The 18,342-nt window shown below is 39.8% G+C and overlaps 1 protein-coding gene across 1 annotated transcript in view; it reads right to left on the reverse strand.

Moving 5' to 3' along the window:
* SCFD1 (sec1 family domain containing 1) overlaps positions 1-18,342 on the reverse strand; it is a 76,015-nt gene that overhangs the window by 42,902 nt on the left and 14,771 nt on the right. Inside the window, exons 8-14 of the mRNA XM_054972061.1 lie at positions 17,677-17,732; positions 16,456-16,541; positions 14,309-14,408; positions 8,419-8,558; positions 8,142-8,232; positions 4,922-4,995; positions 1,300-1,381 (exon numbers count right to left, since the gene is read on the reverse strand). Of these exons, the coding sequence (XP_054828036.1) occupies positions 1,300-1,381; positions 4,922-4,995; positions 8,142-8,232; positions 8,419-8,558; positions 14,309-14,408; positions 16,456-16,541; positions 17,677-17,732 (629 nt within the window). The remainder of the gene's footprint in view (positions 1-1,299; positions 1,382-4,921; positions 4,996-8,141; positions 8,233-8,418; positions 8,559-14,308; positions 14,409-16,455; positions 16,542-17,676; positions 17,733-18,342) is intronic.

Genomic DNA, 18,342 nt, shown 5'->3' on the forward strand with positions numbered 1-18,342 from the left:
GGAAGAAAGCGGCTCAGGCACACATCCGAGGGTGGGTGTTGGATCCAAGAACATGCATATACAACTATTGTGGAGAGTAGCCCAATTATACTGTGGAACATACCCTGGGGCAGGATGGTGTCTTCTGCCCAAAACATTAGCTTAATGGCTGTCTTCAGAGGTGAGACAATAAAATGGGAAAGGTTTGATTAAACCTTCCTGGGTGTTACTAAAGGTAAAAATGTGCTTGATGACCTGTGACGGCTGGATAGGTGGAGCTTATCAGATCCCTGAATTGGGAGAGTAGATAAGGGAGGATCGGCAGGGTGTGGAAGTAATTAATTCAGGAACTCCTGGAAGACCCCTTGTCTTAAGATCTTTGTAGATCACTGGGAGAGTGGGGCTGGTTGTCAGTCTTGCTTATGACTCACATGCCAGTAATTTTCCAGCTCTTGGCCAGGGGTTGGCAACTGTTTCCTGCCTCACCAGGCAGCATTTCTGTGTTTAAAACACATGAGGAGAGGGGCTCATGATATAGCCATATTCATAACTTTCCGTATTAGCATGAGGGTCAGAGTCGACCACTAACAAACTGAGTCCAAGGGAAGATGCTTCAGCCAGTTTAGATCCCGGTGCACAATGGCCATTGTATGGGACCCAACAATAACAGTGTTAATACTAACACAACAGCATATATCTAGTGCATTCTACACACTTTACATAATTTATCCTAATAAATCTTTCATAACCATTCTTCAAGTTTTGCAGTCAGGGAACTGAGGGTCCATAAGGAAAACCTACTGAGCTCACACCAGAAGAGAGAGCTGAACTACAGATTTCCCAGCTTACCGCTTACTGTACAATCCCATGCAGAATTACTCCACGGAAAGAAATGTGCTTAAGACTGCGCCAATGCTACACTGGAGTGGATTGTACTGTTAGCCATCTAGCTACACCAGCTCTCGAAAACCTTCTACATATAGCCAATATCTGCTAACTTTTCATAACTGCATAGTGAGTTGGCTAAATTTTGAGCAGAAAAATAATGAGACTACATTAATTAATTAATTAATTCAATACATTCAACCTCTCTCCTCATTGACAGCAATCTCCATCCCTGTTGAAGTTCTACAGCACAATTCTTTCATTTCCAAATGTTTACTTTGTCTGACATTTTAATAGAAGCCTGATGCGTATGGTATTTTCACTGCTGAACCTCACTGTTCATTTTTAATGAGCTCACTTGAAATATTTTATCTGTGAACATGATGAATATTTCAATATAAAGATTAATAAACTTTAAAAGAAACATTTCTATACCTTTATATGTTCTAAAACAGCAGTTGCCACATTTGTATGAAGATCTATAAGCCTCTTCTTTTCTAGAAGCTCTGGAAGAGAGCTGAAAAACATTACATACAAACTAACTGGCCACACTGGATATTCCAGTTCAATTTCATATATAATACTACACATTCAAATCCTGAAAGTAACCAGTAGGAAGTAGTCAACCAGGGCTTTTTTTCAGCGGGAACGGAGTGGAACGGAGTTCTGGCACCTCTTAAAAATGGTCACATGGCCGGTGGCCCCACCCCCTGATCTCCAGTGCCACCGAGCGGTGTGGAGGGCAATCTAAACTCCCCTCTGTCTGGAGATCAGGGGGCGGGACCACCAGCCATGTGACCATTTTTGCCGAGGGTCATTTAAACTTTAAAAAACTCCCCCCTTGTTCCAGCTGACCCAAAGTGATGTCATTGTGTGGTCCTGAGTTCCACCACCTCTTTTCCCAGAAAAAAGCCCTGTCAACAATATTATACAAATATCTGCAAGTAGAGGAAGCCAGATATAAACTTGAACGAACAGAAGCATCTGGGAATTATATCTTGTAAAGTATTGGGATATATGTGGCAGGGGAAAACTTAAGCCCTGTCTGGTACTTGTCTACTGGCTCAGAGTTACAGCCCTCAAATATGGTAGCTGGGACAGACTCTGCCATGGAAAAAGAATTGCAAAAGTTCTCTAATGGAGATTTTCCTCCTCCTCCATCATGGCATCAAAACTTTGGAACACCCTCCCCAGGGAGATAAGTTGGTGTCCCTCTGCTATTTTTTTCCACCAGCCTGTGATGACTTTTCTGTTTTGTTTGCTGCACCCGCAGAAAACTCATTGGCGCCCTCCTTCCTGTGTGGCTGTATGTTTTTATTTTATTGGTAAATATTTATATATGTTTTAAATACTATTTTAATTTTGTTAATGTTTTAATGTCTGTTTGCTACCTTGGGGACCCTATTTAGGTGGAGAGGTGGCATATAAATGTTATAAATAAATAAACAAATAAATAAATACATTCACCCAAGCCTTTGGCAGCTTAGGAGGGTTTATCTATTCATTTACAACATTTATACCCTGCCTTTCTGCCACCAAGATGCCTAACAAATTAAAAAAATACATAATAAAAATATCTTAAAAGTCATTAAAACCAAACAAAAACACATCATTAAAACCAAACTAAAATACACATACAAAACCATAAAATCAACAATTATTTTATTTAAAACAATTTATATGCTGCCTTTTCACCCAAAATACAGCCCCTGGAGCAGTGAACAACAGATATTTAAACATTAAAACAGCATTTTAAATGCATATATAAATACAATAAAAACACAGAGACATATAAACAAACACACTCACAACTAGTGAGTAAGGCCAATAAAAGCTTACTGGGGGTATACCAAATGAAACAAAAAAGCCTTCACCTGCTTGCAGAAGACAATGACAGGGGGAGACAGGTGAATTTTCCTGGGGAAGGAGTTCCAAAGTTTCAGTGCCAAGACCCCCTTTTATGGGGGGTGCTAAGAAGGCTGTTTCTTGAGTTGCCACCCACTGGCCTCAGATGGCAGGGACATCTGAAGCAAGGCCTCTAAAGATGACTATAGTGGTCAAGTAGGTTCACATAGGCAGGAATGCAAAATTATAACATAGGCTAGGAAAGAGGGATCACTGTGGGAACACCAGAAAAGAAGTGTTTACCCACTGGCGGAAGACAGCAACTTTCTCTGGGGAAAGAGTTCCAGAGTTCTGGTGCCATGATCAAGTAGGCCCTCTCCGGGATTTTCACCCAGTCTAATCTCAGAAGGCAGGGCACTAAAAGCAGGGCCTCAAAAGATGACCTTAGTAGTCTGATTGGTTCACAAGAGTAGCTGGTCCTTCAGATATGCTGGTCCCAAGCCATACAGGGCTTTAAATGTCAACCCTAGCACCTGGAACAAACTGGTAGCCAGTATAGGTGGGCCAAGGCTGGAGTGATATGGTCCCTATGACCCACTAACAGGAAAGCTAACAGGAGTCACTAATACCACAAGCAAAAGTATATGGAGATTGTCCAAAGGTGTTATTCTGTTAAAGAAAACTCAGACTGACATCTCATTAGTGAACCAGCCATCAGATTCATCACGACTTCTATATATAAAAAAGTTTGTCTGAAGCATACACTTGCTAGTGGAATAATTTGTACCAAATCATCCTTCTGGTAAACCTTCCCTGAGTCTGCTGTTTTGCCATAATCTTGTCCCAGAGGTTAGCTCTTGATTCTACTTGTGTGTGTTGCTGCTATCCAACTGCAGTGAAGGGTCCCACCACTAGATACTGCAGACTGAATTTCTCTGTCACTTCACCAAATTTTGCATACCAAAAGCAAACTCTTATAATAATCAGATCCTAATCCAGAATCAGTTGTCTATTGCTGTACATCAGTTAAACTGCACTAACATATGTAGAATTTAAATACTAATAATCGTATATACTAATAGCCAAGTAGCCCTGATCTGAAGATATTTAAATTTGGAGATTGGAGACAAGGCAGATCTTCCTACACATCGCCAAAATCTACAGGTTTGCATAAAAATCTGAAATCTAAAAAAAAAACCCCACCACTTTTTTAAAAAAAATCAACAACCCCAAATCATAAAAGGAATACTGTATCTTTAACCAGATTCCCTCAGTGGTTGTTGCTGGCCAACCATAACAGTTTAGCCAGTATTCTAGTCTTGTCTTCCTGTCGGTAAAAGGCAAAGGGGAGGAGAGAGGACTCTTTCCAGGGCTGTTTTGGCCTTTGAGGGAGGAATCATTGGGACCAGGCCCAGAAACAACCACCAGGCAAACTGATACAACATGAGTTACATGGCTCATGAAGCTATGGATGTTTGCTACTGTTCAACAGCAAACCCCAAAGCCAGTGCAGAGTTTCAGTCTAGGATCTGGGAGACGTAGGTTTGAATCACTACTCTGCGTGATTTTGATCCGGTCACACACTCTCAGACTAACCTACCTCTCAAGGTTGCTGTGAGAATAATATGGCAACAAGGAGAATGATGTAAGCTGCTTTGGGTCCCCATTATGGAAAAAAGCAGCATATAAATATAGTAAATTAATAAATTGAGATGAAGATGGGGGTGGGCAGATAAAAGCTAAGTTGTTTAGTGGGTTTAAAGGAGAGAAGATGTAGGGAAAAGTGAGCACATGGAGGCTGCCAGGAAGAAGTAAAGAGGAAAGAGTTTGGGGAAGGGGCTACAGGGACAAGTGAAATACCCCTTTCAATTCCTTGCAGGTTCCCCACCATGCAGCTGAGCTTGGCTCAACCACCACACATCTGGGACATAGGGGAGAGGCTGCTGAGGTGGGCAGGAGAAAAGTAAAGACGAGCAGACAAAGGTGAGTGGGAAGGAGAGAAGGAAGCAGGAAATGGGAGAGGCTATGGGGGGCAGAGAAGGGAAAGAGCACAGGGGGGCAGGGGAAAATGATGCCCTTGAGGGTCTTCCACTTACACGCTTCTAATCTGAACATATTCTAAGAATTCAAGGAAGTGTTTTTGCAACAGAATAATGAAAAATAAATTATGCTTTTTCCTCACACTTAAAAAATACACCATTAACATGCTTACCTAACAGCTGAAGTTAGTTTAGCTGTGTTATCAGAAAGCATGCTTATTGCTCCTTCATCTTCTCCTTCTAATCCCTGGGAGAAACAACAGTGTTAAACAGCAATAACCATATATACTGGAGAAAGAATATAAACTGGAATAAAAAATGGTTACAGTCTGAATAGAAAATCCAGTTAACCTGACCAGGAGGGGAACTCTGGATCAACCATGCATGGGCTTTGAATAAAGAAATACATTTTTATTTAATTTATTTCTATACCTCCTCACAGTCATATGGCTTTTGAGGTGGTGCACAAAAATAAAATGGTACAATATCATTGACATGTGTAAAACCTCAGGGGTAGCCGCGTTAGTCTAATGTAGCAAATAAAACAGAAGTCCAATGGCAACTTAAACAAAAAACAAAGGATATTCCAACTTGAGCTTCTGAGAGTCAGTTATGGGATTTCATTCCGATTAGTCTGAAGAAGTGAACTGTGACTCATGAAAGCTCATGCTGGAATAAATTTTGATAGTTTTTAATGTGCCACTGGACTTCTATTTTATTTTACTGTAAAACCAACCAACTCAAAGAAGAGAAGATGAAAGAACTTTCTGGGTCTACAGGTGTAGATGAATTATACCATTAGAAGTTTAATGCAACTAGTGATGTGCGAATCGGGTTTCCAATTTGGGTAAAACACCCGAATTGGACCTGATTTGCAAAGATTTGGGATCTCCAGATCGGGTCCAGCATCCTGGGCCCGATTTGGAAACCCCAAATCTAAGCTTCCTGAAGCGATTCGTATCGCTTTGGGACACGGGATTTTAAATGCCCGTTTCTGTGCCGCTGTGCAGTGGCAGAGAAAGGGGCATTTAAACCGCGGATCAGCTGCTTTTCTGACCCCTTTTTCTGCTTCAGGTTTCCTGAAGTGGGAAACCCAATTTTTTTGTTTGCATGCCCCTAATTGCAAAATATTGGTTGCTAGCCAGAGCAGCTAATGTCCAAACAAGGGATCTTTCTTTGAACATTTGATAAATTAATGCTGAGTAATATTTTGTATTATTTATTTTTACTTATTTACAGGATTTTTACCCTGCCTTTCTGCCTTCATAAGGCTACTATGGCAGCTAACAAATTATCAGAAAAATATGAGACATCCACCATGACCTTCTGTGACCTCTGAAAATATTATCATAATAGCAAGAACTGCGCAAGCCTATGTCCCCCAAACCCTCCCCCATCACGACATGTTTCATGAAGGACTGGAAAGACATCTCCATCGTAAGTCTTAAAAGTACTGCAAACTTGTTAATTTCAGGTGGGTAGCCATGTTGGTCTGTAGTAGAAAAGCAAGGTTCAGGTCTAGTAGCACCTTAGAGACCAACTAGATTTCCGGGGCGTGGGTTTTTGAGAGTCAGAACTCCCTTTGTCAGTTATGAGAAGTGGAAAAAGGAAGGAGACCTTATAACCCAGGTAGAGAGTGGGAGGGGTATTGCAAATCAGGGTGTCAGGATATGTTGTAGTTAGCTTGATAGAGCCTGGGTGCAAAATATAAGTTTGATATCAAAAACCACAACATTCAAAAACCAGTGAGAGAACATTTCAATCTGCCAGGGCATTCCATCACTAACCTAAGAGTAGCAGTTACCAAGCAGAGAAAGTTCAAAGGAAAAGTACAAGGGCTGAATCAGGACATAGGATTTTTCTTGCTTTAGAGATGATGATTTTCTGCACTGTACTCAGGTCCTATCAAGCTACTGTATTACAACATGCATTATAGTTAGCTTCTTGACACTGTAATTTACAATATTCCTCTCACCCTCTGCCTGAATTATAAGTACTCCTTTCTTTTTCTGCTCCTTGTATCTGACAAAGGGAATTCTAACTATTGATAGCTCATACCCTGGAAATCTAGTTGGTCTTTAAGCTGCAACTGGACCTGAATCTTTCTCTGCAAACTTGTTAGTATCTGGATTATTAAAATTAATCCTGTACTGCCTTAGTACTTCATCTCGCCAAATAACCTTTGCTTGTCCTTTTCCTTTCCTAAAAATATTTTTAAAAATATGTAAATGTGACACACACCCCTTTTAAATAAAATTCCCAAAGCAGCTGACGATAAAGTTAACAGTGCTACCTGGTGCATTTTTATCTTGCCCTATTTCCAAAAAGTATACATGTTATTTTCACAATAACCACGTGAGACAGGCAAGACAGTCTAACAGGATGAAATTCACTCACTGAGCATCCTATCAAATTGGAGATTTTAACTTGTGTTTCCTGGCTATATCATGCAACAAAATACAAAAATGATACAACCCAGATGGTTCAGACCAGAAGATTACCCTTAAAACTACCATAAAGACAAAACCCAAGGATAAAACAGTGGTAAGAGCACTACTGCCTCTACCAAAGGCCTGATAAAAGAAAGTAGAGCAAGACCCCTTAACCTTATGTGTCACAGCCCTACCATTATCTTCCTTCAACATGTGTTCAACAGTTGGTGTTTCCTGTTTTTCAGAATGTTACTTAGACCCACTTCATTCATGTACTCCACCTCTTAACGATTCTCCCTAGCATTTTGTTGCATACCATGTGTCCTCTTTCAGCCACCTTGCCTCTGAGTCCTTGGCCTTTCGATTTCCTACTTCCTGGGATTTTTTAATAGCCTGTGCCACAAATCTATGGGGCTTGTGGAAGGTATTTATCCAGCAAAACTGAGAGTCCCCTCTCTCACAGAATCTAGACTGCAAGCATTTAGACAGCTTTGTTCACTGAGAACTTGCACGCTCATGAACATTCCATGCTTATCTCAATCAATCAGTGTCACAGGCTTTTTCACCATAAGCAGAATGCAATATGTATTACTAATCAAGACCCCTAGTGTTAGGGACCTTCACAACAGTCGCTCTCTCTTTAAGAAGCCTCTTTGTTTTGTTACTAATCAAGATGCCTGCATAGCTGCCAAGTGTTGCATTTATATACTCCAATAGATTTGCAACATCTCATGCAGACACACATTTAGTAGAAGTTTGAAACATATTTTCACACCTCATTAAACTAAGATGCAATTCATCTGGCTCAAAATCTGTCCCATGGGCAAAAAATTGAAGTGTTATCCAGCTTAATCTGGCATTACCATGATTTTACATCTAATAACTTTCTTAAGTGTTAGTATTTTCAAAGCATAATATGACCTCCAAGAACATTTTCAGATTAGGCAGAAGCAAACCTTACCATTATACTTTTGAGCCTCTTCACTTCATCTTCCTGAGCTCTGTAAGATTCCAGCTCTTGTTGAACTGACTCTGCTACCTCTGGGAAAGGACTAAAGAAATATTAACACAGTTTATAGCTAAAGCTTACAATATGAAAAACAATGTTTGAGAACAGCTTTTGCAATCACTTCTTTCTATAGTATATTCTGCTTTGTCACATTTATTTTCCTATTATCTTACATGATTTGTTTTAGAAACAAACTGAAGCAGAAATTAATTTACATTATACTGCTTACCTGCCTTTGTGTTTCTGCCAGAATTTATCAGCTGCAGTTAAATCATATGACTTTTTATTTTTCTTCTTTGGTCTAGCACCTGCTGGAGAACTTTCAAGTCCTGAAGATTCTTCCAGAATAACTCTGTTTAAATGAAAATCCTATAAAAGAATTATCTGATTATAATCTGTGCCTGCTGTCCAATATAAGGAAGCAAAATATTCCTAATACAAAACAGACTTTAAAAAATGTCTTAAATTACTGTCGCTGGTTTGTATGATCAATTTCTCCTGTAAATGTTTAAGGACAATTTGTTATAGACCTTTTCTACATGGCAACTGCTGCATCTTAATACTAGAATTATTTGTGATTACGGTTCTGCAAACCATTCAGAAGCCACCATAATTTTGCCACTCTGACAATATTTATACTGCTTGGAACAACTTGGAAGGTGGAAGGAAAATAAAGAATTGAAGCAAGTGAGAGTAAAATGCCCCCTAGCATGTGCATGCCTCTGGGTTTTCCAGCCCAGTGTTGTTCCAGAGATTAGTCTCCAGACTGTGTGAAATAGCTTGGGAATGGTACAGAAAGGTACACAGAAGAAACGTCCTTTTCTTGATTGTGTGCTTATCCCCTAATCACTGTTATTTCTGAAACCACTGAAGTCTCTTCCTCCTTTAAGTTGTAGATCCAGTGCTACTGGACTCTTTTCTATTTTCCTTTAAGTTGGTGAATAAGAAACTCAAGTGAACCTTTCTGGAGGACACAGTATGTCTGTGACTGCAGCTCTGATGTACTTTGTATTTTGTTATCTTTAAAAAACTGGTTATAATTTTAGCAACAATTCTTATTCCATCTGCATATATAATTCCCTCAGACAGGACAGAAAAAGGGAAAATACAGGTAGCCCATCTAAAAATAATCCTCTTCGCTGACACACACAGTTTACAAATACAGTTGTTCGTATAATACAAACATGAGGAGGAGCATGTGTACAATGGTTTCAATCCAGAGAAAACTGGCAATGTTCAAGTTCAGTGGAATCAATGGGATATAAATTAGTCATGAGTAATGGTTGCAGTGAATTCAATTGGATCTGTATGTTACCAACTCTTCCTGAATTGTGGCATATGTGTTTCCTCACCTCTTTTATACAGTAAATGTTTGTTTTGAACAATTATTTTCTCATGGAAAAAAGCATTAATACTTTCAACAACTTTAGAATACACCATTCCATTAATTTTAGAACTCTTATTAAAGAATAATTTCTTTGCACACTGTCCTTCCCAATAAAAATAAAGCTAAAGAAATTGAAATTGTACTTTCTCATATTAATCTATCATTGCCTGCATTCCAATTCCTCTTTGCTATCACTCTTCCTGCACGTTATATAGAGTAATTAATCTCCTTTCTCCCCCATTATTCTGTGAAGTGCACACTGACAATACTTAGTCTTATGAAATAATGATTACTGATTTGTGTAGATGTTAATATTTTTACATGTGGTCCTCTAATGTATTTAATCTAATAAACAGGAGAACACTTTTTCAAGCCAAGCATCTTCCCTAGTTATAGAGTCAACACTACTGCACCGTAGCTCTTTATCTGTTCAGATGAAATTTGCCATGAACTATCTATGTACAATGTAACAGACTCCAGAACTGCACATCATAAAGTATGAAACATAAGCCAGTAAGGAGTTCCATAAATGTTCCATGGATACACAACTTTCTAATGACATGGTCAAACAGGCAGAAACCACTGTGGGAGAAACAAAATACAAAGAACTTGTGTAAGAGAAAGCTAGGCACCCATCCTTTCCCCGGACTCCTTCAGGAAACTACTCAGCTGGAAGTTGTTGTGCATGAATGATATGGGAATGTATATCTCCCCAAGGTGAATAAAATATATTCTGTGCTTTCACAGAACATAACCCTCCGCGAGATTGGCTTGTACCTCTATGATCAGAAAAATGCAGCTCTCCACAGATAAATCTGTTTATCAGAAGTAACGGTACAGTTATTACCTAAACAGATGAAGCTCTATAAATCTGTGGTTGGAATGGCATTCAGCTCAGCATGCCACAATCTCCCTGGAGCCCAGCAGTGAACAGGAAAACTAACACTGATTTACGTGAAAGTAAAATTTATGTAACCATCACTGTGGTAACTATTTTCCATGTACAATTTAGAAATGTTACAGAAGAGATGAAATAGCTGAAAATAAATTGCACTAATTTCAGCCACAGTTTTACTGAATATCATTAACTATGATGTATGACTTGCTTTTATTTTTAAATAAATAAACATTTAAAACTATATTTAAAAATTTGCCTGGCAAACAGTTTTAATCATTTAAAAAATGTGTGTTGAGAAAGTTGGAAAGCTAAACAATATGTGCTTTTCCTCGAGAGAAAAATAAACTATTTACAACATTTTATGCCATCTTCTTCACCTGCAGAAGGAAGACAACAATAGAGGGGTGCAGACAATTCTCCCTGGTGAAGGATTTGTTAGATGTCACTACTATTTAGGGCTAGGGTAGATGTAATGCTAGCTAGAATTGAATGCTCTTTCCTTTCTTGTTAAACACAAACCAGTAGTTTCCTGAAGGAGTCCGGGGAAAGGATAGCTGCTTCTCAGTTTCTTAAATAGTAACTTAGTATCAACAATCTTTAGTTATTCCTCCCTCGCAGGAATAGTATTTCTTTTCAGTAAGAGAATACAATGTTTTGAAAAACTTTCACATTCTTAATATACTTAAAACATTTTTTGTGTTATCAATTCTGTCAAATCTTAAGTTTTAAAAGAAGAAAAACACCAAGCACAACAATGGAGTTAAGCATTTGAGTAAGACACAAAATTAAATGTTTTTATGTAACGTACATGGCACAAACAGAACAACCAACCAGGAATTCCCTTCCCAGCTCTAACACCACAGGATTGCTGAGCTGCTTGCCGCTCATTGGCCCTGAATCTTAGCAGCCAAGAACGCTAGCCCTACACAACTGACTGCAGTTTCAAACCAGTGAAAATCTCAGAAGCCAGGCAGACAAGGAACACGCCTGCATGAATTAGCCAATCACTCCCCCATACCTGCATCATCCTCTCTCCTGCTTCTGCCTTACTCCCCTCCCTCCTTTTTTGGGAAAAAAGTGAGAAACATCCAGGAAGAAGCCAGCCAGAGGCTGAAGGCATGTTTCCCGGATTTACTCAGATTTATTTGGATTGAATTGGGTGTCTGGATCTGGGATCCTGGATTCTCTGATAAGATTTGGGAAAAATAGATTTAGCCAGATTGGCAAAAACCCAGTTTTTCTTACCTATCTCTCCATGGCCCCAGTCCATGTACTTAAGTGTCCTCAGATGGGGCCATGTTGAGAATCAAATATATTTATTAGGTTAGGGTATTTTTCTACTGGAAGAGAGCCAGTTTGGTGTAGTGGTTAAGAGTGCGGGATTCTAATCTGGAGAGCCGGGTTTGATTCCCCACTCCTCTACTTGAAGCCAGCTGGGTGATCTTGGGCTACTCACAGTTCTCTGGAGCTCTCTCAGCTCCACCCACCTCACGGGGTGTTTTGTTGTAGGGATAATAATGACATATGACATTAAGTTGTCCTGAAGGGCAGTATATAAATCGAATGTTGCTGCTGCTGCTGTTGTTAACAACAACAACAACAACAAAAATAATTCTTCAATTTAATCTAGATGCCCAGCTTGGAGATTTCACCAACACGGAAAAAACAGTATTTCTAAAGGTATCCTCACTTCCTCATAGGCTTTATTCTCAAGATTAAAGGTCACACAAAGTACAGTAGCTCATCACCAAATCAGTTCATACAGACGGAACCGACTTGATGATGAGCCTATGAGGAAGTGAGGATACGAAACAGGAATTGAAAAATGCTGGCAAAAACCCGTTGGCCATTTGTTTGATGTAATGTTCAGCGGCTCTTTGTTTGATGTAACGTTCAGCTTCGGTGCTCTTCTGCTAAACAGCGGATACCTAGAGGTCACTTTCATGAGTCTTCTACAATGAAAATTATAATCAATTTAAGAAAAATGGAAATTTATTAATTCATGAACTTTTCACCAGTTGGACTGTGATTGGATTTTTGAGCATTATTTATTACTATTTATTCTGCTTAAATTTTTGTACTATTTATTCTGGTTATAGAGTGGCTTGTTTATTAGGTTTGTGAATGTATTATATTATTATTGCACATAATTAGCTTCTAGCTAGTGGCTGTTGATCTGGAATAACAACTGATCTCCAGGCCATAGAGATCAGTTCCTCTGGAGAAAACAGATGCTTTGGAGGGCAGACTCTGTGGCATTATACCTTACTGAGGCTCTTTCCCTCCCAAACCCCACCCTTTCCAGGCTCCACCCCACCCCCCAAGTCTCCAGGATTTTCCCAACCTGGAGCTGGTAACCCTAAGGGAGAAGACATCACATAGATAGATAATTTGTGGTTCAAAGTCATTAATAAGAGCGTTAAAGATCAAAATCAGCAGTTTTAATTGATTCTGGAAGCTGAAAGATTTTTTAAAATCACGTTATTAAATCAAAATACATACATGTCCTGTTTCCATTAAAATAGTAAAGAGTCTAGTAGCACCTTTAAGACTAACCAACTTTATTGTAGCATAAGCTTTCGAGAACTACAGCTCGAACTGATGAAGAGAGCTGTAGTTCTCAAAAGCTTATGCTACAATAAAGTTGGTTAGTCTTAAAGGTGCTACTGCACTCTTTACTATTTTGCAACTATAGACTAACACTGCTAACTCCGCTGGATCTTTTTCCATTAACAAATCACTGTCAACAATATTTTTCAAATACTATTCATATGTATATGTCATACAGCACACAAAAGAGATACAGCTCTTTCATAAAGGCTACTGAAAACAGAGAGTAATCAACATAAACATACTACATCATCAAAAGAAGATTTTATTATTTTATAACTCTTTAATATAGTAAATTCCTAGTGTTAACCTGGAGAAAAACATCGAATAATAATAATATAGTCTAAAGTTATAAAAGCCATTTTACTTATTACTGTCCAGAATATCTACACATTTTTTGCTAGATAAAAAACAACCTTCTTAACTTCAAGATTATTTTATTAAGAAACCGCAAATAATATGTACCATCTACACCATCTTGTGGCAATGAATGATATTTTACTTCTTAAATGTTAGTGGATGTTTTATTAACCAAACTGGATCATAAAAAGTTATGATACTATTATTATTATTATTATTATTATTATTATTATTATTGACAACATTGTGAATTCAATTTATGAAACATCTGTAGAATGAACAAAATCTCACAACAAAAAAGCTAAAATGATAGCTGATGTTGTAGATGATGTGATGTAAAGATAAGGGAATGCATTCTCATATAAAACAGCTTGCCTATATTCATGCATTTATCCCATCATAGTTAAGTTCCAGCTTACTGGAAGGTACAGAGCAAGAAGAAGAGTTACCCAGCTAGTGCTAAAGAAAAATCAAGAAACTGCAAGAAGTGTTTATAATCAAGGGAGATGGAGGCATACAATCAATCAAAGGTCTTCCTAGACAAGTTTGCTAAATAGCTCCGTAATGAAGGGTTGAGAGTAGAATGTACCAGAGACCAACTCAGCTGTGCTTATAATACACACGGAAAGATCCACAAATATGATCCTCAGTAATTTTAATAACCAGCAGGTCAAAACTGTAGCATACTTCACCAGGATTTCCATTCTCTCCTATTCAGGAAAAAAATTTTTTAGCTACTCATTTAGCTAGTCATTTTGTCTGCTTAAATCAAGGCGTTTAGCAGAATGCACTGTACTAAAATGATGCATTATGAAGCTCATTGTAAAGGGAAATAAAGAAATTGTAGTCATAAAGAATTCTTACCAGGACATCATGTACTAAGGCCTGGTAGGTCCACGTATGGTGCAGGGGAGTTGCCAAATCTATATTTCTGTCAACAAGTACTAAGAGTGGTCTCTGGAAACTGCAAAAAAAATTCTGATTAGTACTAGTATGTGTTTCTGCATACCTGGAGGATTCTAATAGCCCAGTGATAGAAGAAATGTGCAGAATAGGAGTGTGCACTGGGGAAAAATTTGGGTTTCCCACTTCAGGTTTAACCAAAGCAGGAAACTGTTCTGAAATAACCCGAACCACGAAGTGGCAAGCTGTGTCGGGATTCAGGTCTTTAAATCGCTTCGGTATGCTCTGTAAAGATTCAGAGCATACTGAAGTGAGGGGGGAAGCATTGTCCCAGCCCCTCACCCCCACCCCAGGGAAGCCCAGCTGGGCGGTAGGAGGGTGTGCTGCCACCGCCTCTGCTGCCACGCCAGCCAGCTGGGAGGCGAGGCCTGGAGCCGGCTCCTCCACCGCCTGTGCCGCCCCTGTGCCAGCTGGCAGGGAGGCAGGAAGGCCAGGAGCCACTGCCTGGTTGCTGCACCACTGCCTGTGGGGCCAGCTGGGTGGTAGGGAGGGCCCGGAAGTGCGGCCTCTGCCAGCACGGCCGCTGGCAAGGCAGTGGGAAGGCCGGGAGCTGCTGCCTGGCCTACTGCGCTGCTGTCTCCGGGGCCAGCTGGGTGTTTGGGAGGGCCCGGAAGTGCGGACTCTGCTGGTGTGGATCAGCTGCTGGGCAGGGATTTCCCCGCCCAGCAGCTGACCGGGGGGTTTAAATGCCCCTTTCCATGCTGCTGTGAAGCAGCATGGAAAGGGACATTTAACACCCCCCCCCGTTGGCTTGGATCAGCTGTTTGGTGGGGATTTCTCCACCAAGCAGCTGATCTGGTTGTGGTTTAAAGTGGCACGGAAAGGGGCATTTAAACCCCTTGACCTGAAGCTTCCTGAAGCGATACAAATTGCTTTGGGAAGCTTAGATTCGAGGTTTCTGAATCTTGTGAAGCAGGTCTGACTTGGGTATTTTACCCGAATCAGAAACCCGAATTGCACACCCCTATTGCAAAATGTTTACTATGAAATACGTTTTCATTTAATGCCTCATTTCAAAATCATGTGAAATGTATGGGTTGAATCCTATGGAGCCTGTGTGTATAAGGAACACGATTCTTTCCTTTTCTCTGCCCAGTAGTCTTTTCCAGATCTCCAAAATGCTGATGATTGCAGGACTTGTTTTGAGAATACCAGTAGGCACTGCTCCTGCATTAGAATTTCATGCAATGGAATTTCCACAGACAGAAGAATGTGTGTCAGAGTGTCAGTTTGCTAGTCAGTTCTCAAGCCATAGCTACGCCATGTTCTCATGTTATAAACTGCAGCTGTTTAGTTCTCTCCCTCCAGGCCCAGGTGCTGTCCAGGCCGCATATATCCACGGGAACGAAGAATTCTTATCAACCCGTTCTTGCCAACCTTGACGTCCTCGCCTTCCCAGGCCTTCTAGACAGGACTAAGTGGGGAGGCTGGGAATGGGTGTTTGAAGTGTTGTTACTTTCATTTTGTGTGTCATTCTCAACAAAGCTTTCGTTCAGCCAAGGCTTTCCTAGTCCTTGGAATATGGCTACTTGTATCCTGAGCATTGTCTTTCAATAAGCCTTTTGGAATCAAGAAACTTTGTGCTTCTTGCAGAAGGGGGGAGACGAACTCTAGATAACTGGGATTCCATAGTCTGACAATGTGTGTGATAGTGCAGGATTCCCCCTCCTCACGGCAGCCTACTGGGCCATGTAGCTTTTTGTATGTGTGAGTTCTGCAACCTACAGCATCAGCATTTGGAAGTCTTGGGAGTAAAGGCAGGAAAGAACTGCATCCTTATGCATACCCCACAATATTTAAGCCCATCTCTTTCATGTTGACCCAACACCTCTTATAATGAAGAACAAGGGTGACAAGATGCTGCTTTATACAAATATTGTTAGTGCTTAAAATCCCTGTATAAATAATTCAAATCAATTTAAAATACAGCTAAATCTTTAACAAAATCAAATTAAGCCTGTACAGAATGTAAAATGTAAAATTCAATGTAAAATTTTTATATGCACAGGGCATCAAAAATGTTTCTGAAAAATATAATGAAATGTTACCTGAACTGTCCAGCCCCAAGTGTATCACCTGTGAAAAGACTGTTCCTGGCATCTCTGAGGTTCTCTCGGAGTTTTTTGTCTAGTTTCTGAGGGGGAAATCATACTATTAACATATATCAGCTAACCTTGCTCAAATGACATCAGACTTTTAGATTCCCATCCCATCCATTCCTACACAGGGAAAAAGTTAAAAATAATTACAAGTAAAACAGGAAGGAAGAATAGCAGGGAGAAAGACACCCACATCCACAATTGTGTTTTCCTTGCTGGGAAATCTCATTTTCCCAATAATTGAAGCACAATCTGGTGTGAGACTGGTTAAATTAACTTTCATTGCCATGGAGATGATTATATTGTATACACCTGGTAGATAATTCCTATGATACTGCCTTTCTCTCACACACACTCCACTCACAGCAAGACTATCTCCTTCCCGTACAGCAATGTCCCACCACTTCAGAACCTTTTCTCCATTGCATTTTTCTCCCTAAATTTAATAATCTAAAATAAGCTAATTTCTCTTACTCATTTTTCACACATATATAGAACACTTCCATCAACCTGACAGGAATTCTGAATATAAACATCAAGTATGTGAAGCACCACTGTAACCTGCTACTCCCCATCATGGGGGGTGAGGGTTTTCTCTGGTGGCTGCTCCTGTCAGTAAGTCCATTGTGAGTCAGAGTGGGCTCAGAATGGAGAGGTGAGGTGGTCATAATCCCTTTGTTCCTTCTTATCTCACAGGACATCTCCCTCTCAGCCTGGGGAGTACCTGCTTCCTTCCTCCCAGGGCTGCTGAACCAACTCCTTTTTATTTCTCCACAAAAGGTCAAGCTAGCCCAAATGAGCATCTGCCTCCTCTCAAGGAGACCTAGTTCCACAAGAGGGTGAAGAAATCCTGGCTGCTCCCATGTTCTTACTCAGCCCTGCCTCCTCCCTGCCATGACCAAGCAGGTGTTCTTATTGAGACTGCTCTTGCTGTGACTAGTTTTTTCAAACTGGCCACAACATTAAACATTTGTGTAAACAACATGTATGTAAAATTTCCTGGAATATGCCTTCTCAGTTTGTGGTACAAAGGCAGAATTACCAAGGTGTCTTAGATAGCTGGTCTTGTCACTTCTACAGTGTGGCTTGGTAAAAAAACAAACAGATGCTTTCTCTTAAACAGCAATATTTTCTTTAATTTCAAAGCTTCATTTGTTCTTCACAACTCACCACTGCCACCATTTCTGCTGCTGTTCCTCTTGAACATCTGATTATTGGAATAGCTCCTATTAAAAATTAAAATTGAAATTGGTTAAATCTTTTATTACAATATGTAGCATATATATCTAAGATACATGTGTTTTGTATTGCCTGCTAAAGAATATCCCTTATAAATGTTATTAACAACACTGGTTAAGTTAAACACATTTTATTAAGCTTAAAAAAACACCCTTCTCAGAAATTCCTTGAGGCCAAATGTAAGCTGAGCAATATGACATTTTGAAGACGTAAAACATCTCTTAAACTGGCCTGCATATTTTCGATTTTTCTCAAAGGAATAGTTTCCTAATCTAAGTGGTTATTTTTACTACTTCTTTGGCAGAAGGATTGCAAGTCGATGGCATGGATCCAAACAATGGAAAACTGAAGGTCTGTGGAAGGGAATCTTGGCCAATCCTCCTTCCCATTGCAGTTTCCTGAGAATCCCCAAAAGCTGATCCGAAGGGACTTTGGGAATGTTGTGGGATACAGTATGAGAGGATGGAAGCAGAATTAGCAGTGGGAATGAACAATCAACAGAAAACACCTTGCTACATAGTCGTTGGCAGTTGCACAGCAATTAGATATATGTTTGCAGAGTTGCAGAGTTTGATAATAGCACAATGGAAATAAGTA

Source organism: Eublepharis macularius, chromosome 2 (genome assembly GCF_028583425.1).
Source record: "Eublepharis macularius isolate TG4126 chromosome 2, MPM_Emac_v1.0, whole genome shotgun sequence".
In the NCBI taxonomy this organism is placed as follows: Eukaryota; Metazoa; Chordata; class Lepidosauria; order Squamata; family Eublepharidae; genus Eublepharis; species Eublepharis macularius.